Consider the following 24006-nt stretch of genomic DNA (forward strand, 5'->3'; position numbering starts at 1 on the left):
GAAACCCTCCTGTCTCATAAACATCTTTCCTCTTCTCCATGCCCCACAGTGGCTCTAGCTCAGACCCTCCTCATGTGAAGCCCCTTGTGATGATGTCTTGTTGATGTTGCATCCCTGGCGTCCAGGCCTCTTACTATGCCACCCTTTTCCTCAGGACTCTTCAGGGCCAGCCTCCTCCCTCTTTTTGTAAACCACGGGATTTAGTTTATATGACTGAATTCAGTGCTTATTTGTTATGTATGTGGTTGAGTTCTGATCTTTGTCCCCTCTGGGTTTTACAGATTTTGAGAAATGAAGAAGGGGCAAATTGTGGCCTTTAAAAAATGGGGTTTTATTTTCTTGGTGCATCTAATTATATGGAATTTGAAAAATGTGGAACCATATAAAGAAAATAGAAATGATCTGTAATGCCTACCATCAAACTAGATTCATATTTTTTTGTTTAGTTTTTAATTCTTTTTCCCTATGAATATATGTGTTCTCTTACTTGCTTTCTCATTATAGATAAGTATATGTGTATTTACAATAATACATACAATCTTTCTAAATATAGATTGAACTGTTTTAAATTTTATTTTTTTGTATTCACATATATATGAGCATTTTAACATGTTGCTAAGTAATTTTTCAAGATGTAGTAAAAATTCAGTTGATTATATCTTGTAAAATTTGTTGAACTAGTTCCTTTTCTTGGACTTTGTTTCAAAGTTTTTGCTTTTATAAATAACATTGGGCTGGACGCAGTGGCTCATGTCTGTGATCCCAGCACTTTGGGAGGCTGAGGCGGGCAGGTCACTTGAGGCCAGGAGTTCGAGACCATCCTGGCCAGCATGGCAAAACCCCGTCTCTAATAAAAATACAAAAATTATCCGGGCATGGTGCTGCATGCCTGTAGTCCCAGCTGCTTGGGAGGCTGAGACAGGAGAATTGCTTGAACCCGGGAGGCGGAGGTTGCAGTGAGCTGAGATTGTGCCACTGCACTCCAGCCGGCATGACAGAGTGAGACCCTGTCTCAAGAAGTAAATAACATTGGGAGGAACTTATTCCTATATGTTTTTATTTATACCTGTTTTTTAGGATAAGTTCATAAAATTGAATTTTGCCATATTTCAACATTTTTATATGTTGATATAGATTGAGAGAGCTTTCAAAGTATGACAGTGGACATCCACTTTATCTACAGTGATACAATACCAAATGTATCAGCATGTTAAATTCTTTGCCACTTTGGTAGATGAAACACAGCATTTGGTGACTTTATTGCATTATTCTGATGACAGTTTTTTAAGACATTTTTTCATGTCTTTGTAGTATTTGTTTTGTGAATTGTCTATTATTGTCCTTTCCCCATTTTGTTTTGGGATTTTGACTCTGTCTCAAAAAACAAACAAACAAAACAAATAAAAGGGTATTGACAAGTTGTTACACCCATTGCAAATAATTTTTTTTTTTTTAGTTCCTTTTTAAAAAATTTAGCTGCCGGGCGCGGTGGCTCAAGCCTGTAATCCCAGCACTTTGGGAGGCCGAGACGGGTGGATCACGAGGTCAGGAGATCGAGACCATCCTGGCTAACATGGTGAAACCCCGTCTCTACTAAAAAAATACAAAAAAACTAGCCGGGCACGGTGGCGGGCGCCTGTAGTCCCAACTACTCGGGAGGCTGAGGTAGGAGAATGGCATGAACCCGGGAGGCGGAGCTTGCAGTGAGCTGAGATCCGGCCACTGCACTCCAGCCTGGGCGGCAGAGCGAGACTCCGTCTCAAAAAAAAAAAAAAAAAAAAAAAAAAAAAATTTAGCTTTGCTCGCTGAATGGGTAATACATTTACGTGATTTGAAGATTAAAACTGTTGGTCAGAAGTGTCTTATTATTGTTTTGCTCTTCTATCCTGCCTTGATCCTTATCCTACCCCACCCCATCCCTAAACAAAGGTGTTTTTGATATAGACTCTGCTTACTACCTTGCAAGTTTTCTTTAAAATATGTATTCATAGTGATTTCTTTATCTCAGTAGGCAAAGACCCTTCTTAGCCTTTTTTGTAAAGTAAAGCTTGCATAGTATTTTGTAAAGTAAAGCTTGCATAGTATTCCATCTGGTGGTTATACCATTGTTTATTCAACTTCTCCCATTGCCGAACTGTTGAGTTGTCCAGTCTTGTGGCTTTTACAGACAATGCCACAATAAATGAATAGTTGGCAGGTACATCTGCAGAATGGAGTCCTAGAACTGGGATCAGTGGTCAGAGGTTGGGTGACTGGGTAATCTTTCTGGGGATTGCCCAATTTCCGTCCATAGTTTCCATATGGCTGCTGTAATAAATTACCACCAGCTTGGTGGCTTAAAATAACATACATTTATTGCCTTACAGTTCTGGAGGCCAGAAGCCTGGAATCCGTTTCACTGGTCTGCAATTAAGATTCTGGCTGGCCTGTGCTTCCGTGTAGGGGCGAGGCCATTTCCTCATCTTCTGGAGCTGTATTGCTTGCATTTCTCGGCTCATGGTCCTTTCTCCATCTTCAGAACCAGCAGCCTGGCTTCTCAAGATCTCTGCTTCATCTTCATATCACATTCTTCTCTTCTGTTTCTGTGGCCGAATCTGCCTCTGCCTTCCTTTTATAAGGACACTTAGGATTACATTGGACCCCCTCAAATAATCCAGCATAATGTCCGCATCTCAGAATACTTAATCTGCAAAGCTCCTTTTGCTGCATAAAGTAACATTCACAGGTTCCAGGGTTAGGACCTCGGTATCTTTGGGGCCTACCATAGGGTTGCAGGAATTTCACAGGGTATGATAGTGCCTGTTGTGAAGCAGGATTTTTTACCAATCTGGAGGATGGGAAAGGGCATTTCAGTGTAATTATAATTTATCATTCTCTTATAGTTTGTAAGTTCGGGCATCTTTTCAGTTTCATTTTGATTTTTGATTTTGTTTAGTTTTTTTCCCAGTAGCTTTTTACTCTGAAAAAATTTTAAAAATTCTTAGAAGAATGTAATGAACTCTCATCACCCACCATATATGGTCTTTTTTTTTCTTTTCTGAGACAGAGTCTCGCCCTGTTGCCCAGGCTGGAGTGCAATGGCGTGATCTTGGCTCACTGCAACCTCTGCCTCCCAAGTTCAAACGATTCTCCAGCCTCAGTCTCCCAAGTAGCTGGGATTACAGGCACCCGCCACCATGTCCAGCTAATTTTTGTATTTTTAGTAGAGATGGGGTTTCACCATGTTGGCCAGGCTGGTCTCAAACTCCTGACCTTGTGATCTGCCTGCCTTGGCCTCCCAAAGTGCTGGGATTATAGGCGTGAACCACCGCACCTGACTGGCCCATCTTCTTTGACCTGGACCTCCTACTCTCCCTTCCTCTCCCAATTATTTTGAATCAAATCTTACCAAATCTTACTTTTCATCTGTAAGTATTTGAGTATGTACTGCTAAAAGATAAGGAGTTTAAAGGGCTTAAAAATAAGCCCTTATCACACCTAAAAAAACTAACAATATTTTTGAAATTTATTTTATTTTTGTTTGGTCAGATGTCCAATTTTGTTTGTTCGGGTATTCAGATAAAGCCTATTCACTGCAGCTAATAGGCATAGCTTTAAAATTGTGGACTGTAATCCGGCTGGAATTTATTTTGTTGTATGGTATGAGTTGTGAGGTTTAAAAGAGAAAATTCATGTAAAAATGCTGTAGGCTACCTTTAGCCCATATTAAATGTAAATATCTCCTATTACTAATAATGTCTTTTTGCCCTGGTTTAAGGGGTGAAGCGTTTGCCTCTTGTATTGTTTATTTGTTTTTAAGGAGCCAGCGGTTAGATTTCTTTGTCTGTTCCCCTTGATTTTTCGGTTCTGTGATGCTTCGGTGTCTTTTTTCATCTTTGACTCTCCTTTGGTTTGTTTTGCCTGTCTCCTGATGTCTTGGAGTCGTTTGTTGAGAACTATGTATTGCACATCTCCCACAGGCCACGCACTGTGCTGAGTGTTGGGAATACGGTGGTCAGTGAGAGAAACATGTTGACTACCCTCAGGAAGCTTCTAGTTGGTGGTTTATAGCTGAATCCAGATTTCAGTTCTTTTTTGTTGGAAAGCACTTGCATATATGTATATATATTTTAGTGTAGATTCGACTGTATCCTATAACTTTTGTACATAGTCTTCTCATTATCTTAATACCTCGTTATTATGTTAAGTCATGTAAAGTCATTGATATTCAGTCATTTTAAACCTGTAGAAATGGCTTTTTTAATGTAGCTCACTCTAAATAGTTTTTTAATTAATAGACTTTATTTTTTGAAACAGTGTTTGGTTTCCAGAAAAATTAAACAGAAAGTACAGAGAGTTCTGACCAGGCATGGTGGCTCATGCCTATAATCCCAGCACTTTGGGAGGCCCAGGAGGCCAGATCGCTTGAGCTCAGGAATTTGAGACCAGGCTTGGTAACATAGCGAGACCCTGTCTCAATATATTTTAAAAATAAAGTAATAATGTAAAAAAAAAAAAAAAAAAAGTACAGTTTCCACATACTCCCACACCACTCTTCCCATCCCTACATACAGTTTCCCCTATTGTTAACATTTTGTATCAATGTGGGTCATTTGTTACAATTGATGACCCCCATATTGATTACTATTATTAACTAATGGTCATAGTTCACATTAGGGTTCACTCTTCACATTGTACATTCCATGGGTTTTGACAGACATATCATACACAATAGTCTCCCTGCCCCCAAAAATTCTCTGTGCTCTGCCTGTTCATCCCTCCTTTCCCCCAAACCTTGGCAGCTGATCTTTTTACTGTCTCTAGTTTTGTCTTTTCCATAATGCCATATAGTTGGACTCATACAGGACATGGCCTTTCCAGATTGGCTCTTCTACTTAGTAATATGCATTTAAGGTTCCTTCTTGTGTTTTCATGGCTTGATAGCTCATTTTTTTTTTAATGCTGACTAAGACTTCATTATCTGGATGGACCACAGTTTATTTATCCATTCACCTACTGAGGGACACCTTGGTTGCTTCCAGGTTTTGGCAGTTGTGAGTAAAACTACTGTAAACATCTTTGTGCAGGTTTTTGTGTGGACATACCTTTTCATCTTATTTGGGTAAATACCAAGGAGCACAGTTGCCAGATTGAGTGATAAGATTCTGTTTAGTGTTATGAGAAATTGCCAAGCTGTCTTTCGAATTGTACTAGTTTGCATTCCCACCAGCAAAGAATGAGAGTTCTTACTGCCCCACATCCTCTTCAGCATTTGGTTCGTCAGTGTTCTGGATTTTAGCCACTCCAATAGCTGTATAGTGGTGTCTTACTGTTTTAATTCCCAATTCCCTGAACATAGATGATACTGAGCATTTTGTATATGCTATTTACCATCTGTATGCCTTCTTTGGGGGAGGTGTCCAGTTCTTTTGCAAATTTTTAAATTAGGTTGTTTGTTTTCTTATGGTGAGGCTTTAAAAGTTCTTTGAATACTTTGGATACCAGTCCTTTATCAGATACGTGTTTTGCAAATATTTTCTCCCAGTCTGTGTCTTGTCCTTTCATTCTCTTTATGTGTCCACATAGATTTTTGAGACTTGTATTTTAATGGGGAATCAAGGGAGCCTGCCTACCCAGAGACTGCCATTTAAATGTCATTTTAAACGATAAGGCTGACATGAAAACTCTTTGAAGGGAAAATATTCTGAATTTTGTGACAGATTTGATAGAGGGAAAGAAAAATATCAAATATGAATTAGAGTTTAGTTGTCAAAAATAATTTTGGTACAGCAGAATCATGCCTGTGGAAATACAAGCTTTGAAAAGCCTCGCATATTTTACAGCAATAATTAGGAAACATAGTCTGGCCAGTTTTAGAGGAATACAAAGAAAAGTGTATACTGTTAGAAGATAAATACCGGCTGACCTCACTGTTAGACAGATAATATCTTAAGATTATCCGACTTGATAAAGACCTACACAGAACAACCTCCTCTAGCGTTATTGACCTGCTCACTCATTGTACCTGTGTGGTGTCTTTTTAGTCCTGACCACTTCATTCATCCAGAGTCATTCATCAGTTTCGTCTTCGGTCGAATGATGTATTCTTCCTTTGCCTCCTTGTAGTAAACTTTGGATAACCCTAATGGACACAAAAAATAATTTTTCAAAAATGCTTACTTTTTAGAAAGACTCATTTCATTATTATTTTCTTCATATTTAAACTCAGTTATTGAATTTGCTTATTAAGACAGATATTATAAAAAGGAAATTGAGAACATATTTAGATTTTAAAACAAAAGTTTGACCATTACATGTGACCAAAGATGAGTTGTGAAATTATGTGACTTTTATTTGCAAACCTTCTAAGAGATGTAATGGAGACGGCCTTGGACAATGTTTCTCTTTTAAATTAATATACAGTATTTTAATATGCGTGTATGATAGAAAATAAACTTGTGAGGAGGGTAGGAACTTTGATTATAACTTAATTTTCAAATTCTACCTTCTCTCAACGATAAAACTTCTTGTTTTAGCATGTGAAGCTGGAAGAAGTTTTAGTTGAAGGTTGTAATTTGTTTTATGTAATGCATTATTTTTTATAGAGATCTTTACCTCATTCAAATGTACATTTTATATAAGGTATGTTAGAATTTCTTGCCTGTTAATGAAGTTTATACATTCTTTGAAGGAGATTAGAAAACACATACACACACACATATATATGTGTGTATATATGTCACATATATATGTATATATACACCACATATATGTATATATCACACATATATCACACATATAGTACATATATGTATATATCACATATATATCATATATATCACATATATAACACACATACATATACACATACATACATATATACACACAGTTTTTTTGTTTTTACTGTCTGTGGAACTCAAGTATGCTAGTAAATAGTTTATTACTTGTATTCAATTATTTAAATTCAGTTTATTGTGTAATAAAATTGGTTTAAGGAGATTAGAAACCCTTTGTTCGGTTAGGTTTTTAAAATAAAGTAATAACTGTTTTCTCTTCCAGCTGTGTGACTGGCTATGTGTTAATGAAAGCTATTTTAAGCCATCCCCAATGTGTAGCTCCATTGGACTTCACAAGACATCTTTAAATGCTTATGTGAAGAGCCTTATTCAAGAGTATGTTAAGTCATCTGCCTGGGAAAGTAAGTCTGCAATCATTTTTATGGATTGATATAACCAAAATATTTTAAAGAACTTTTAACTAGTTTTTCAGACCCAGAGTTAGGCTTTATGAAATATATGATGATTTATTGATGCCAAACTTGTATTTCAGTAAAATAATATGAAAAAAAAACGGAAAGATACTGTCTTCTAACTTGTATTAATACTTTATCTCTTCTGAGACTTGAGATTTTAAATTACTTTATGTTTAAGGAAGCTAATAAGTTGCCAGAGTTAAGAAGTGGACAAAAGTAATTTATTTATTCTACAGTTACTGGGTCCCTGTGAACTAGATACTGCAGATATGGCTTTGGAGCCTCTGTAGTGGAAATATGTGCATTGGAAATATGTGTTTATCTTTTTCGTTTTTAAAGCACTATGTTTAGTATGAACTGATTATGAAAAACAATTTTAAACAAAAGCTGTGTTTAAAAGGATAGTTTTGTTAGTTTCTTTTTCAGCAGATACTTTGCAACATCAATTTTACAAAAATCCTTTCTTTGAGGAAATACGTAAGACATTAGAGAAGCACTCTTAACAGATTCATTAATTAGGATTCTTTTTACATTCCTAATGCTTCCTTTTCATTAAAGTCATTGGTGATAATTTAGGAAAATTGCATCTTCGAATTTAACATGTCTTAAATTTCCTAGCTGTGTCTCACACAAAGTCATTTTCATCTCCTGGTTTCTCTAAGCTGACCATGGACTAGGTCTTAAATGATGAGATAATTATCCTTCCAAAATGCATGAGTTTATGCTTCTTGGAACATTTGTCTTTTGTGTTTTTAGTCTTTTTTGGTCTGTCCGTGTCTAGTAAATGTCCTATGCTGTTAACATTGGAAGATTATTTGAAGTAAATATGTTAGTCCCTACTAAAGTGGACATACACTGGGGGGTCAGATAGAGGCCTGAGAGGCCATGGCCTTTGTGTCTTCATTTAATCTCATTGCTGGTCACATTTTAGGGAAGACTCATTTCAGCTGAAATACTAGAGTTGCCTCTTACCGAGTTACCTTGCATCTACCGTTGCTTCCTCTGCAATATCTTTTCCACATGGTACCTAGATAAATCTTTACAAATTTTGATCTTAGACATTTTTCCTCCACTTCTTTGTATAAGTTCCTTTTAACCTTCGGTGGCTTCCTGTTGCCCTTAGGGCAGAGACAAAGGTCCTCTGCATGGCCTGCAAGGTTTCCTGGTCTCTGTTCTCTGCCTGTTTATGCCCCTTCAGTTTTTGCTACTCCCTGTCACGTAGTGCACACCTGAGCATACTTCTGTTTTCTGAATATGGCATGCCTCCTTCTGCCAGAAGACCTTTGATGTGCTCTTCCTTCTGTCTAGAAAGTTCTTACGTCCCTTCATCTTTCCTCTTGAGTTGTCACACTCAGCCCAATTGTCATTTCTTCAGGAAAACTTCCTCTTACTCTCCAGATAAGGGCACATCTTCCCAGTGTAGACTCCACTAGCACCATTTACTTCTCCTTTATAGCCCTCACTATAATTGCAATTTTCTATGTATTTATTCTTTGATTAATGCTTTTCTCCTGTACACTGAATTCCGTGAGCACAGGAACCACTGTGTCTGCAGCACCCAGGTAATTGCATGGCATGTAGCAGGTACACAAATTTGTTTTTTGTTCATGTGAAATAGATACGTATAATAATGAGCCATGCTCTAGGGTGTTCTACTGTATTTCATCTCAGTTGTATTTCTCTCATAATTTAATAAGGCATAATCATTTAGTGGGGGTTTTTTTTTTTTTGAAGCATCATCCTTGAAGGATTTTGTTAATGCTTTGCCAACCTTAACTATTGTTATTTAAGCAGGAGAAAACTGCTTTATGCCTGATTGGTTTGAAGCCAAGCTTGTTTCTTTGATGGTCTTGCTGGCTGTGGATGTGGAAGGAATGAAGACTCAATATGGGTAATTGTTCTATAATTGAAAAGAAAACCTATTTTAAAAAAATCCTGATCAAAATTATGATGTGTATTCAGATTTTTGAATGATTTAAGTGAGTTGATCACAAGGTATTAAGGGAGTGTACTAGAACATTCACAGTATACCGAAGAAATGTTTCAAGTTAATAACAAATAGGAATAAAGGCATATTAGTGCTTTTAAATTGGTAAATTAAATGTTAAACTTAACAATTTAATGTTAATTAGATGGCTGGGCGCGGTAGCTCACGCCTGTAATCCCAGCACTTTGAGAGGCCAAGGCGGGCAGGTCACCTGACATCAGGAGTTTGAGGCCAGACTGGCCAACATGGTGAAACCCTGTTTCTACTAAAAATACAAAAATCAGCCGGGCGTGTTGGCACATGCCTGTAGTCCCAGCTACTAGACAGGCCAAGACGGGAAGCTCACTTGAACCGGGCGGCGGAGGTTGCAGTGAGCCAAGATTGCACCATGGCACTCCAGCCTGGGCCACAGAGTGAGACTCTGTCTGAAAAAAATTTAATGTTAAATTAGAGAAGATTAAAAAACCATATACAATAATCACTGGTTTTATATCAGAATATTAGAAGTGGATTACAAGATTCCAGTGTAAGTTTAGGTAAAGAGATTTACTGGATTTGACTCCTTTGTACAATACATAATCTAAAAAAATAGTAATAAAGATAAAACAATCTTATAACAGTCTTATTTATATTTTGTGAGAATGGAAGCAGATCAGTTTTCACTAGATTATAGTTTTGCAATAAGCAGCATCCTTAGGTAGATCTGGTAGGATATTTGCATGGTATACAGTAAATTTGATTTACACCAAATCTCTTTTCTACACAAAGATTTTGTACAGAAGTTGGTTATCTAGCCTGGGAAAATAAGTGAGACCCCGTCTCTACAAAAATTAAAAAATTAGCCGGGCATGGTGGCTCACACCTGTGGTCTCAGCCTCTTAGGAGGCTGATGTGGGAAGATTGCTTGAGCCTGGGAGGTTGAGGCCACAGCGAGCTGTGATCACACCGTAGCACTCCAGCCTGGGCGACAGAGTGAGACCCCATCTGGAAAAAAAAAAAAAAAAAAGTCGGTTATAACAGTTTTTAATGAATGCTTAGTTGTTTTTGTTTGTTTGTTTTGGATTTTTAAAACATGTTCTATTTCCTTGACTAACTTATGTTTGTTTTGGTTTTATATTTTTATATTATGGAAGCAGGGTCTCATCAATTTAATTTACACATAAATTGGGTATAGGATTTCCTTCCTGCTGGTGCCTGGCATTGAGGACGGTGGTTCTTCCCTGTGCTTTCTTTTTTTTTCTTTTTCTTTTTTTTTTGAGACGGAGTCTCGCTGTGTCGCTCAGGCTGGAGTGCAGTGGCCGGATCTCAGCTCACTGCAAGCTCCACCTCCCGGGTTCACGCCATTCTCCTGCCTCAGCCTCCCGAGTAACTGGGACTACAGGCGCCCGCTACCTCGCCCAGCTAGTTTTTTGTATTTTTTAGTAGAGACGGGGTTTCACCAGGTTAGCCAGGATGGTCTCGATCTCCTGACCTCGTGATCCACCCATCTCGGCCTCCCAAAGTGCTGGGATTACAGGCTTGAGCCACCGCACCCGGCCCCCTGTGCTTTCTTTAGTGAGTCGTTACACTCGGGAAAGCACGGACCAGAAGATGAGTCCTCATAGCTGCTGGTTGTCTGGGTCTTTCATGAGAGTAACTTTGTCTAATTGGATCCGTTAGCTAACCAGTTTTCACCCAATTATAGGCGGGAAGCAATTTGCTTACGCTTTTGAAATGGTTGATTTTGGCCTGTCTTTTAATGTCTAGTGGAAAGCAGAGAACAGAGAATGTATTGCGGGTATTCTTAGATCCTCTTCTGGATGTGCTTATGAAGTTTGGTACCAATGCCTACATGCCCTTGCTGAAGACTGACAGATGCCTCCAGTTGCTGTTGAAGCTGTTGAACACATGCAGGTTGAAAGGTTCCAGTGCCCAGGATGGTGAGGATAAGTTGTTTCTCTTGGTGTCTTGCTTGATGCAGCATTGGTATTTAGAGTGAGAAGAAATTTCTGACATTTTAAAATAGAAAACTTAACTCAGTAAATAATGTATTGACAATCTCCCAGTGGCGCTGGGGATACAGCGTTGAAGGAGCAACCATCTGTTCTCGTGAGTTGACATTCTAGTGGTTTACATGCATTGGTTACTATAATGTAATTTCATTTGCTTTTTAGAAAAATTTATGCGTGCTTATTGATTTCCAGACCATTTTAAATGGTCACTATTTTGTATATGTTTAAGCAGGATCCATTTCTGATTGCCACTCTGCTAAAGCATGAGAGTGGCAGTGATTTTATAATTGCTTGTCTTTAAATATGTTCATCTTTGAGTACCTTTTAAGTAGAAAATACTTCACAGAGAAAGTTAGTGATAATAGGTAGAAGCATTGAGCTCTTTCTTCTCTCCTTAAACTAAGGTATGTAAAACAGCAGTTGAAAACCCATAGACATCAGAGATGAGCGTAGCGACAGGTGAACCTCCCAGTCCTTCCTGACCAGTGTCATTTGCAGTTTTAGAAATTTCCTATTTAAAAATTCTAGAGGAGCATTAGTATTAGGTTAAACCTGAGAATAAAATTGATATGATTATATTTGAATATATGCTTATGAAATATCCTGTTTTTTTATAATGATAGTAGCAGAACCAAATGCTATGAAAATACAGTACATTTTTAGAAGACTTTCAACTCCTTAAGGGCATACATTTGAATTCATTGGAGCTGTCCTGATTATTTACTCCTATGCTCAGTGCTTTCAGTGTAGAACTGGCTCACACGTGCCCTTGAAAAATTGCCATAATTTTGGATACAAACAAAATAATGTGTGATATGTAAGTTATATATAAGTTAGGATGCAAAGTAATTAAACACCTGTGTTCTCACGTGCAACCTAAGAACGAATTTACCTGTTTAGTGCCCTCCTGTTACTCTTTGTCTTCCTGTTTTGACTTTTATTACATCCATGCATTTTAGAAAAGGATTTTTAGCACATATATAGATATTTCTCAACAAGATATTATTTTTTTAACTACTTTATTGAGGTATAATTGACATGTTAAAAGGCTTTACATATTTAATGTACACAACTTGATGAATTTGGGGATAGGTATACACCTGTGAAACCGTCACCACCATCAATGCCACAGACGTATCTTTCACCTCCCAAAGTTTCCTCCTACTCCTATTATTATTACTCTTTGTAATAAGAAGACTTAACCTAAGATCTTCCCTCTTATCGAATTTATGAGTTAGAGATAGAAACTTGGGAGTCATTAACATACAGGTGGTATTTAAAGTCCTGAGACTGGATGAGAGTGTTAGGGTAGCAAGTGTAGATGGAGAAGGGGTCCAAGTACCTTGGGGACACCAATGCTAGAGGTTAGGGAAGTGAAGAGGAACAGCAGAGGATACCTAGGGGAATTCATAGCCAGAGAGGAGGAAAACCAGGAAGCCAGTGAAGAATGTGTTTCCTGAAGGAGGGCAGTATCCCACACCAGAGGCTGCTGATGCCCTGACGGAAGGACTGGGAATTGACAGTCCAATTTAGCAACATGGAAATCAGTGGCGACCTCGACGGAAGCAATCTGGGGCAGTGGTAGGGGCCGCTCAGGGAGAGAAATGAAAATAGTGAGTAAAATAGCGAGTTTTTTGTGTGGAGGGGCAGAGGAATGGGGCCGTTGGTGGTGAGGAACAAGAAGGTTTTTTGTTTCCTTAAGAGGTGAATATAACCATGTGTATGTGCTGTTGGAAATGATTTCACTGTGGGAGGTTTTGAAGACATAAAGAGGTGGTATTTGCTGACTGGCATCCAAGCATAGGTGAGAGTGTATGGAATCCAGGACACAAGTGGTTCTAGAAGGTTCCAGAAGGAGCACTGATAAGAGATAAGTGCAGGTGGGTGGATATAGGAGGTCGTAGAAGTTCTTTTCTAATTTATTCTGTTTTTTTTTTTTTTTTTTTTTGAGACGGAGTCTCGCTCTGTCGCCCAGGCTGGAGTGCAGTGGCCGGATCTCAGCTCACTGCAAGCTCCGCCTCCCGGGTTTACGCCATTCTCCTGCCTCAGCCTCCCAAGTAACTGGGATTACAGGCGCCCGCCATCTCGCCCGGCTAGTTTTTTGTATTTTTTAGTAGAGACGGGGTTTCACTGTGTTCGCCAGGATGGTCTTGATCTCCTGACCTCGTGATCCACCCATCTCGGCCTCCCAAAGTGCTGGGATTACAGGCTTGAGCCACCACGCCCGGCCATTATTCTGGTTTTTTAAGGAAAGAGGAGATAGAGTGAGGGTGGGGGTGGAAGTGTTGGCAATGTGAGGACAGGGTATAAGTATCTGTCTGGGAAGGAGGCTTTGTGAGTGCTCTAAGGCGGTACTGTAGGATTGCTGGGCTTGCTGAGTGCGCCCCTGAAGTTTCGATCGTGAATCCACAGTGACGGCATCCAGACGGCTGTGTTTTCCTCCAGCCTGTGATGTGCAATACCACTTTACTGTACCTAATCAGATGAGATTCAGGGATTGCCGTTCTGCAGATACAGTTTTTGTAAAATGATGTTTCCATGATTATATGTTTAATCTGCAATAACTGTATAATGTTTATTTTTAAATTTGAGGAAACATACTTTTAGTTATAATACAGCTTCCCTTTCATTACACTGGATTATATGAGCCTTCAGTAATTATTACTGCTTCTGTCCTCACTGATGGCTGAATTGGTCACTGTGGTGGGCTGGTCTTCTTTGCTGAGTCTCGCTTTTTTTGTGGGAGTAATCTCTTGTCTATTGGAACTTTTCTTCCTGACATAGCTTTTTATACATAGTTTTACACATAGATAGTTTTATACATAAAGTTTACATTTTCACTGTATGTGAGTGTGCAGTTCTGTGACAGAGAGTACATCCGCACTGTTGTGCAGCCGTCACCATCATCCATCTCCAGTTTTCCTCTTCCTGAACTGGAACTCTGTACTCGTCAAACACTAATTCCCCGTTTTCCTCTTTCCCCAGGCCCTGGCAGTCGCCATTCTACTTTCTGTCTCTATGAGGTTGACTCCTCTGGGTACGTCCTAGAAGTGGAATCATACAGCATTTGTCCTTTTGTGTCTGACTTATTTCACTGAACATCGTTTCTTCTAGGTTCATCCATATTGTAGCATGTATCATACTTTGATTCCTTTAAACAGCGGAATAGTATTCTGTTTTTTGGCTAGATTATATTTAGTTATCCATTCTTCTGCTGATGAACAATGGGATTTTTTTCACCTTCTCTTTTGTGAATAATGCTGCTGTGAACATGGGTGTACAAATGTCTGTCTGAGTCCCTGCTTTCGATTCTTTTGGAAGTGGGATTTCTGTATCATATGGTAATTCTGTTTCATTTTTTGAGGAACTGCCATACACTTTTCCACAGTGGCTGAACCATTTTACGTTTGCACCAGTAGTGCACAAGGGTTCCAGTTTTTCCACATCCTCTCCAACACTCGTTAATGGGCTTTAAAAAATAATAGCCATCCTAATGGATATAAAGTGCTACTTCATCATGATTTTGACTGTGATCGCTTTTTGACCAATTCTGGTACCACTTCTTTTGGGATTCAGTTTACTACTACAAATTATATGAGGCATAGGGAAGGAAACCAAACCATAATTTTTTTTTTTTTTTGAGATGGAGTTTCGCTCTTGTTGCCCAGGCTGGAGTGCAATGGTACGATCTCGGCTCACTGCAACATTTGCCTCCCAGGTTCAAGTGATTCTCCTGCCTCAGCCTCCCGAGTAGCTGGGATTACAGGCATGCGCCACCATGTCCGGCTAATTTTGTATTTTTAGTTTCTCCATGTTGGTCAGGCTGGTCTCGAACTCCCAACCTCAGGTGATCTGCCTGCCTCGGCCTCTCAAAGTGCTAGGATTACAGGCATGAGGATTATAGGCATGAGTCACTGGGCCTGGCCCCAAACCATAATTTTTATTCTGGCTTGAACTTTTGCCCACAATTTGTATATTGTGACAGGGTATTAAATTCAGAGATGTGGCAGTGACCAAGGGATGTGCCTTGAGGGTGAGACAGAGGCTCCTTTGTATTGTGGTAATTAAGAGGAACCCCTGGGGTAGGGATGATAATATTGGTTGCCTTGAAGGCAGCTACTTTTCTTCATATCATTTTGTTCTCTCTTCTCCAAGGCCTAAGCTTTCCCTTGAAATCTCAAATTTATTTTAATTGAATGAGTTTGGTTGTATACAAGGAAAATAAAACTGTTTTATGCTATTAATGTGAGTTTGATATTTAAAGAGTTGACTGTATATATAGGAGAACGAAAAGGTAGAAAGAGTAGTATGGAATATGGAAAATAAGAGTATTCTGTTTTTCCCATATTCATTGGTTATAGTTTTGAATTTTTTAATAAAGGCTTTTACTTTCCAATCATTTGCTGGTGGCTTCTTGACCTGGCAAGTGACTCATGAGATACTCCAGAGGCCATATAGCCCCTGGGTAACATGAAAATTTAAAATTAATTTTTAATATATGTAATCTCTTAATGAACACTCAGAATGATAATACAGCATTTTGTGAGGTGTCTATTAAATCTTCTGCCTAGTTAGTCCTTTGTCAGATACGTGGTTTGCACATATTTTCTTCGTGTCTGCAGCTTATCTTTTCAGTTTCTTAATGGTGTCTTTTGCAGACCCAAGTTTTTATTCTGATGAAATCCAGTTTATTTTTGTTTTGTTTTATGGATCATGCAGTAGCTATTATGAGTGAGAACTCTGCCTTAGCCCCAGGTCATATAGGATTTCTCCTTAGTTTATTATTTTACTTTTAGATTTATGATATATTTAGGGATTAATTTTTAAGGTGTAAGGTTTAGGTCAAGGTTAGTTTTTTTGCCTTTAGGTGTGTAGTTGCACCAGCACCATTTGTTGGAGAGCCTGAGTATCCTTTCTCTGTTGAATTGTTTTGTACCTTTGTCAAAAATTAATTGGCCGTGATGGAAGCAATCCAAAGTAGATGGGTAGATGAATGGATAATATGTGGTTTATACATATTCAGCCATAAAAAGGAATGAAGTAGTAATACATGCTACAACATGAATAAACCTTGAAAACGTTATCATAAGGTGATCACTAAAGATCACATATTATATGATCTTATTTAAATGAAGTGTCCGGAATAGGCAAATCTATAGAGACAGAAAGTAGACTGGGGTTGCTTAGGGCTGGGAAAAAACAGGGGTTAAGGGCCTGATGATTTAAAGGGTATGAGATTTCTCTTTGTGGTGATGAAATGTTCTAATGTTGACTGTGGTGATGGTTGCACATATCTGTGACTGTACGAGAAACCACTGAATTAGATACCTTTAATAGGGGAATTGAGTGCTCTGTGAATTCTATCTCAAAAAATTGTTTACAAATAATTAATTTGGCTGTATTAGTATTGGTGTAATTCTGGACTCTATTCTGTTCTTTTGATCTAAGTGTTTATTCCTTTGCCAATACCACAAGGTTTTGGTTACTGTAGATTTATAGTAAGTCTTAAAATAGGTAGTGTGGTTCTTTCAAATTCTTTTTTGTCCCAAAATATTTTTAGCTATTCTAGTTCCTTTACCTTTCCATATAAACTATATCATCAACTTATATGTACCTACAAAAAAAAAGTCCTGCTAGGATCTTGACTGGAATTACATTAAATACATAGATCAGTTTGTGGGGAATTGCTTTCTTATGCTGAAACTTTTAGTGCATGAATATAGTATTTCCGTACATTTATTTATTTAGAGACAGGGTCTCAGTTTGTCACCCAGGCTGGAGTACAGTGGTGCAATCTCAGCTCACTGCAGCCTCCACCTCCCATATTCAAGCAATCCTGCTGCCTTAGCCCCCCAAGTAACTGGGACTGCAGGCGCTCACCACCATGCCTGGCTAATTTTTGTATTTTTAGTAGAAATGAGGTTTCGCCATGTTGTCCAGGTTGGTCTCAAACCCCTGACCTCAGGTGATCTGCCCACCTCAGCCTCCCAGAGTGCTGGGATTACAGGTATGAGCCACCGCGCCTGGCCCGTCTCTACATTTACTTAGGTTGTCTTCGATTTTTTTTATCAGAGTTTTATAGTTTTCAGCATATAGATCTTACACAGGTTTTGTAAGATTTATAACTATTTCTTTTGAGGGGAAGCTGTTGTAATTGATAGTTTTAAAATTTTCAATTTTTAACTATATGTTACTAATGTATAGAAATATGATTGATTTCGGTTTGTTGACCTTGTATCCTGTGACCTTGCTGAAGGACTTACTCATTCTAGGAGTTTGTTTGAAGGTTCGTTGGTCATTGCCTGACCAGAAAGCTGGCGCCCATTCTGCTGCCCACCTTGTTCACTGCTTCTGCATCTGGTTACAACTGGGAGGAGGACCAGAGGGAGAAACATTAGTAAACTCACCACTGTTCAGTGTTACTTCTCTCTGAATCCACCTGCTATTTTTTCCTTGTCGAGTTTTCAAATAGCTGCTTCGTGCATTCTGTCCAGGGTTTACAGCTGTGTTCAGTGGTGGAGGGAAGAGTGTCCCTGATCGATTCTACCTACAACTGGGACTCCTAAGTGACTTAAGGTTAAGTATAGCTTTCCCCGTGGGGCGAATAATGATTATATGATTGCAGTTTATTTTTGGCAAGTGATTCACTTGCTTAGCCCAGTTGTACATTTACTAGAATATTTGGTGTGTTTTGTACCAAAGAACTGCTATCATTTTAGTTGCATGCATTTTTCCCCCATACAGATGAGGTGTTTACTGTTCTTCAGAACTTTGTCATGTCTACTACAGAGAGCATTTCTGAATTTATTCTCAGACGACTTACTATGAATGAGCTAAATAGTGTAAGTATTCATTGGAGTAACTTTCATTTCTTTCATTCTTTTCACCAATATTTCAGTGATCACTGACACTGTATTAAATTGAAAAGAAAAATTAATTTTCTCAAGAAACGGTCTTAGGAAGCAGCAGAAAAAAACTTAGACTTTGGAGTCTTCTAGTTCCAATTCTATCTGTATTGTTAGCTATGACCTTGGGCAAGTTACATAGATCTTCTGAGCCTCACCCCGTTTACATCCAATGGTTTGGAGAGTTTCAAATGATGTAACATATTTGAAGTACTACACACATTCAGTGCATTTTGGGGCCCATATCCCGAGATTCTGATGTGGCAGGTTTGAGACCAGACCCTGAGTGGGGGTGCGTGTGTTAAGAATCCATCAGTGATTCTTAAATGCAGTTAGTTTTTAGGTATAGAGGATGCTCTGTGACTGTAGCTGTCTTCTCTCTCTCTAGACTGTACATAATTGTTCTTTTAGGACATCTAAACAAGCTTTTCCCCTTAAAGAATACCTTGAAAATACCAGTTCTGATATGTCTGTTAATTTTTTGTTTGTTTGTTTAAAATATCTGGGGACAAATGTTGAAATAATTTGAATGCTTTTAAATACCCAATTAAATATTAATACATTTGTTTGACAGCTTACGCAGGTATGAAAATATAAAAATACGAGTATTCGACTGAAAGACTTGAGATTTTATTATAGAAAGGCAAGGAAACTATTATGAAAATCTCTTTGGAGTGGGGAATATTTATCTCTATCTTCCTTAATGTTTGTCAAGCAATCATTAATATGAATTCTAGTACACCTAAATTTTTAAGAAGTCATTTATTTATTTTTAATTTTTGTGGGTACATAGTCGGTGTATGTATTTAACCAAGAAGTCATTTAAATATCTAAGTAACTTTAAAATGTAAGTTTTGCTCCAATACCACTTTTTATCTTCAGTATTATTTTTACCATTTTATATGGGAAATTTCCAAATGTATATAAAAGAAGTTTAATGACCCTCCCTTATGCTTATATGATGCCCCGTTATATAACATGTTTTTGTTTGTTTGGATTTTGAAGCTAAATATAGCTTAAAGGGAAAGCTTGATGTTATTTTATCTTTTAGATGCAAAGATTTTAAAAAGTAATTCCATATATGATAGTTTTAAATTGTTTTGAAAAAGCCATTCTTTAATAAATTAATTAGAATTTCCAATTAAGTACGTTTGTTTAGTGGCTTAGAGTTTAATAGCGTTCTCTTCCCACAGTTTCCCCTGTCAGCAGTGTGCTGGTCAGTGTTTAATGACTGACTCTAGGGGAAAAAAGAGCCTGCCTCTGTAGTATTTACCAATTTCCACGGCCGATTTCAACCTACCAGTGTGAGGCCATTGAGTTGGAAAGACAGATGACCTTCAGTCTTTGCACTGCAGCTGCTACGCCACTGCCTCTCTTAGTTCACAGAGGAAATAGTGACTGTCCGGCTGGAATGCTCTCAATTTCCAGTTGCCAGATGTATGGACTTAGGCTATATGCTCACCCACACCTGAATCCATCCTCCCTGTTTTCCCTTTGTTACAAGAGAGTAAGAAAATTGGGATTTCATCCATTTCCATTTTCTTAAGCATTTTACACTATTGATTATCTTCTTTCTTTCTTGTGTTTTCAACGACTGCTTTTCCCCTGAATTCTTTTCATGAGTATTTTAACAGGTTTGAGGGTCCCTCATTTTATTTATTTATTTATTTTTTATTTTTCTGAGATGGAGTCTTGCTCTCTTGCCCAGGCTGTGGTGCAGTGGCCCGATCTCGGCTCAGTGCAGCCTCCACCTCCCGGGTTCAAGTGATCTCCTGCCTCAGCCTCCCGAGTAGCTGGGATCATGGGTGTACACCAACATGCCTGGCTGATTTTTGTATTTTTAGTAGAGATGGAGTTTCACTATGTTGGTCAGGCTGGTCTTGAACCCCTGACCTCAGGTGATCTGCCTGCCTTGACCTCCCAAAGTGCTGGGATTACAGGCGTGAGCCACGGCGCCCAGCCAAGGGTCCCTCATTTTAAAAGAACCCTCTCTCAATTTCATGTTCCCTTCTAGCACCCTATGTCCTTCTCTTTAAGCAGACTCAATTTAATTCTAATTTGGTTTTATCTTTGTTACAACACAGAAATGACTCTCGCTAAAGTTGTCAGCGACTCTTTGTCATAAACTTAATGGATACTTTCCAAACTATATTTTTCTTGATTCTTTTGTTCCAGTGGACACTGCTGACCACCTCCCGCTTGAAACGCTGCTTAACTTCTATGATGCCGTTCTCTCATGCTTCTCCTTACCCCAGCCCCTGCATCTTTCTGGCCATTATTTCCATTTCTTCTTTGAATGTCCATTCTCTGCTTCCTAACCTTTGAAGCCAGAGCTCTTTAAAGCTTGGCCCTGTCCCCTTCTTTTCTCTTTCTCTCCCCTGTCACTTGATGATCTCATCTACATCCCCAGCTTCAGTTCTGCCAGGGACCCTCAAATCTCTGTCTCCGCCTCAGACCACCCTTCTGAGCTTAACACCCTCAGTCGCTTGCTCTCTGATGGTGTCAGTCGAATTTCTCACACTGTTCAAAACTGAACCCTCATCATCATTCCTACAGGAGGTTCTCCAGGTCACTGTCGCAGTGAATGTCCCACCATCTCGCCAGTTTCTTAAGCCAAAAACTTAGGACCCCTCCCTGGTACCTTCATCCCTCACTCTTGCCCTTTTGTTCAGTCTTGTCATTGTTACCTTCTGCCTGCACTGTATCCTAGCACCTGGCAAAGTGCTAGGCATCCAGTGGTTGCTCAGTAAAAACTGATCAAATTACTTCCTGTGTGCTTTCTATGTGCCATAGGAGGCCTCTTCTGGTATAGTAATAATATATTCATATAGTAATAGTTTCTCCCATTGATACCTTCAGAAACTCTGTGATGGATAAATATTACTATCTCTATATTATGGACAAGGACAAGGTTAGGCAATGACTGTGCATTCAGCACAATTATGGCACATTTCACAATTGAGTCATCCATCTCCCCACCTGGATTATGAGACCTTAACACAATAAGGCTTAGTAATGAAAAGTTAAATGACTTGTCCTGTGTCACAAGGCTAGTGCATAGTAGAGCTGAACCCATTTTTTTTCTGGGTTTATGAATCAAAAAATTTGCATTTAATGCTGTCCCTCTTACTGGCTCTGAGCTATTGGGCAAGTTGTTTAACTTCCCTGAAACTTAGTTGTCTTAACGAAAGTGAGACAGTGATCTTTTTGTGAGAAGTGATTTTTGTAAACAATGGAAGTAGTCATTGCTATAACCGTTATCATTATTATTTATGATGTACTAGCCCTGGGACGTAAGAATTGGTAGATGGTAGTTTCTGCTATCTAAGGTCTCCCTTATAGGTGGGGAGACAGATGACTCAATTGTGAAATGCACCGTAATTGTGCTGAATGCACAGTCACTGTGTAAGCACAGAGAAGGAAGTCCTTAGCTCTGCATGGGAGGTTATGGAAGGCTGCTTGGAGAAAAGAACTTACTTTCTCATCAGTGTAGTTGTTGTGGTCTTTTAAGTAAACTTTTCCTGCCTGAAGGCTTGTGGTTTTGTGAAAATCGTGAATCTTGCTTGTACCCGTAAGTGTTTTAATCCTTGTCTTAGGTTTCAGATCTGGACCGTTGCCATTTATACCTGATGGTGTTAACTGAGCTTATAAATCTGCATTTGAAGGTTGGGTGGAAAAGGGGTAACCCTATTTGGAGAGTTATTTCTCTTTTGAAAAATGCGTCCATTCAGCATCTTCAAGAGACGGACAGTGGACAGGTAAGCCTCTTTGATTCCAGGTTTGCAGTTATCTTGAATAAGGCATACAGGGAATACATACTCAGTTCTTATACACTGTTTTGATACCATACAAAGCATTAACTAAAATTCAGTTTTAAAATAGTACCCTCTGGTGATAAGATGTGGTTAAGATTGATACTTTTTTTTTTTGTTTTTTTGTTTTTTTTTTTGAGATGGAGTCTTGCTCTGTCACCCAGGCTGGGGTGCAATGGCACCATCTTGGCTCACTGCAACCTCCACCTCCTGGGTTCAAGTGATTCTCCTGCCTCAGCCTCCTGAGTAGCTGGGATTACAGGTGCGTGCCACCATGGCTGGCTAATTTTTGTATTTTTTAGTAGAGATGGGTTTTACCATGTTAACCAGGCTGGTCTCGAACTCCTGACCTCGTGATCCACCCACCTCGGCCTCCCAAAGTACTGGGATTACAGGTGATGCTGTTAATATAATACTAAACATATAAGCGGCATCGATCTTAAAATCATTTAGATACAGACATTTCACCTGTACTAGGTCTTTTGCCCAAATGTGTCCGGTAAAGGACATTTTATAGTCTGACATTATTGCCCTCCATGCTTGGTTTCCTACCTATTTTTCAGCCCAGCTGTCCACTGTCCACTGCCTTTCCCCCTCCTTCCCACAGTGCCATGACTTTGCAGCCACTCTAGGCTACTTAGAGTTTTACAGATCACAAGCATGTGTCCTGTCTTCCTCCTGGAGGCTGTCATTCAGTCTGGTCTCTCCGTGGAGAATGAGTGCCCTCTCCTCCAGCATACACTTGTCAGCATCTGGTCCCCCCTTTTATGGACCAGCTAGAATCTCTTTTCTCTTAGCGGTCTTCATCGATTAGTATCTCACTCTCCTTCATCTTCCTATTGCTCTTTATGCCTCATTTATAGTGTGTATTTCCATCTTTCTTGTTTTTGGAGTAATGTATGCATATATATCTTTTCCTTTTTTTTTTTTTTGAGACAGAGTCTTTCTCTGTCACCCAGACCGAGTGCAGTGGTATGATCTTGGCTCACTGCAGTCTCAACCTCCTGGGTTCAAGCAATTCTATCTCAACCTCTCGAGTAGCTGGGCCTATAGGTGTATGCCACCATGCCGGGCTAATTTTTGTATTTTTAATAGAGATGGGGTTTTGCCATGTTGGCCAGGGTGGTCTCGAACTTCTGACCTCAAGCGATCTGCCTGCCTCAGCCTCCTGAAGTTCTGGGATTGTAGGTGTGAGTCACCGTGCCTGGTCTGAAGGCATTTTGTTTTGTTTTGTTTTGTTTTGGAGACGGAGTTTTGCTCTTTTGCCAAGACTGGAGTGCAGTGGTGCCATTGGCTCGCTGCAACCTCGCCCCCCTGGGTTCAAGCAATTCTCCTGCCTCAGCCTCCCGAGTAGCTGTGATTATAGGTGCCTGCCACCACGCCTGGCTGATTTTTTTATTTTTAGTAGAGATGGAGTTTCACCATGTTGGCTAGGGTGGTCTCAAACTCCTGACCTAGGTGATCCACCCGCCTTGGCCTCCCAAAGTGCTGGGATTACAGGCGTGAGCCACCACGCCTGGTCAACGCATTTCTTGAACATAGCACAATAAGGCTTAGCAATGAAGAGCACAGGCTTTGGAGTTAGAGTTGCTGGGTTTGAATTCTGGCTTTATTTTTCCCAACTGTGTGACCTACATTATTTAACACCTCTGTGTCTCATTTACTGCATCTGCAACATGGGGATTATAGAGCTGATGTGGGAATTAAAGAAGGTTCATACATGTTAAATCTTTAGAACTGTACCTGGCAGATAGAAAGGCCGCAGTAAAAGCCATTTTCACTTAACATGTGGTAAGTGTTTAATAAGTTGAACTCAATCAGTCTAACTAGTCCAGGCTACTAAGAAAAACAAAGAAGGTACTCGATTGCTTTAATAATTTAATTTTATTCTAGGAGGAAATGATAAGGAAGATGATTAATATTTCGGCATCCTGTCTGGTACCTATTAGTCTGTTAGTGTTATGAAAGAACATCGTGAGTTCTAAATATACAGCCAAACCATGAACCATGCCACAGTAACTCTTATTCTTAAAAATTGGCTTCCTTTAGTAATTCACTGAATTACATTAAGGTTAGCGGG

General features: G+C 39.2%; 1 protein-coding gene across 1 annotated transcript in view; it reads left to right on the forward strand.

Annotated features, from left to right (window-relative positions):
• The window catches only part of LOC105464111 (tRNA guanosine 2 -O-methyltransferase TARBP1), an 87768-nt gene that overhangs the window by 22133 nt on the left and 41629 nt on the right, over positions 1–24006 (forward strand). The window contains exons 10-14 of the mRNA XM_011711782.3: positions 7039–7177; positions 9023–9122; positions 10965–11137; positions 17954–18051; positions 21711–21872. Of these exons, the coding sequence (XP_011710084.2) occupies positions 7039–7177; positions 9023–9122; positions 10965–11137; positions 17954–18051; positions 21711–21872 (672 nt within the window). The remainder of the gene's footprint in view (positions 1–7038; positions 7178–9022; positions 9123–10964; positions 11138–17953; positions 18052–21710; positions 21873–24006) is intronic.

The sequence above is a fragment of the Macaca nemestrina genome, chromosome 1 (assembly GCF_043159975.1).
Source record: "Macaca nemestrina isolate mMacNem1 chromosome 1, mMacNem.hap1, whole genome shotgun sequence".
Classification (NCBI taxonomy): domain Eukaryota; kingdom Metazoa; phylum Chordata; class Mammalia; order Primates; family Cercopithecidae; genus Macaca; species Macaca nemestrina.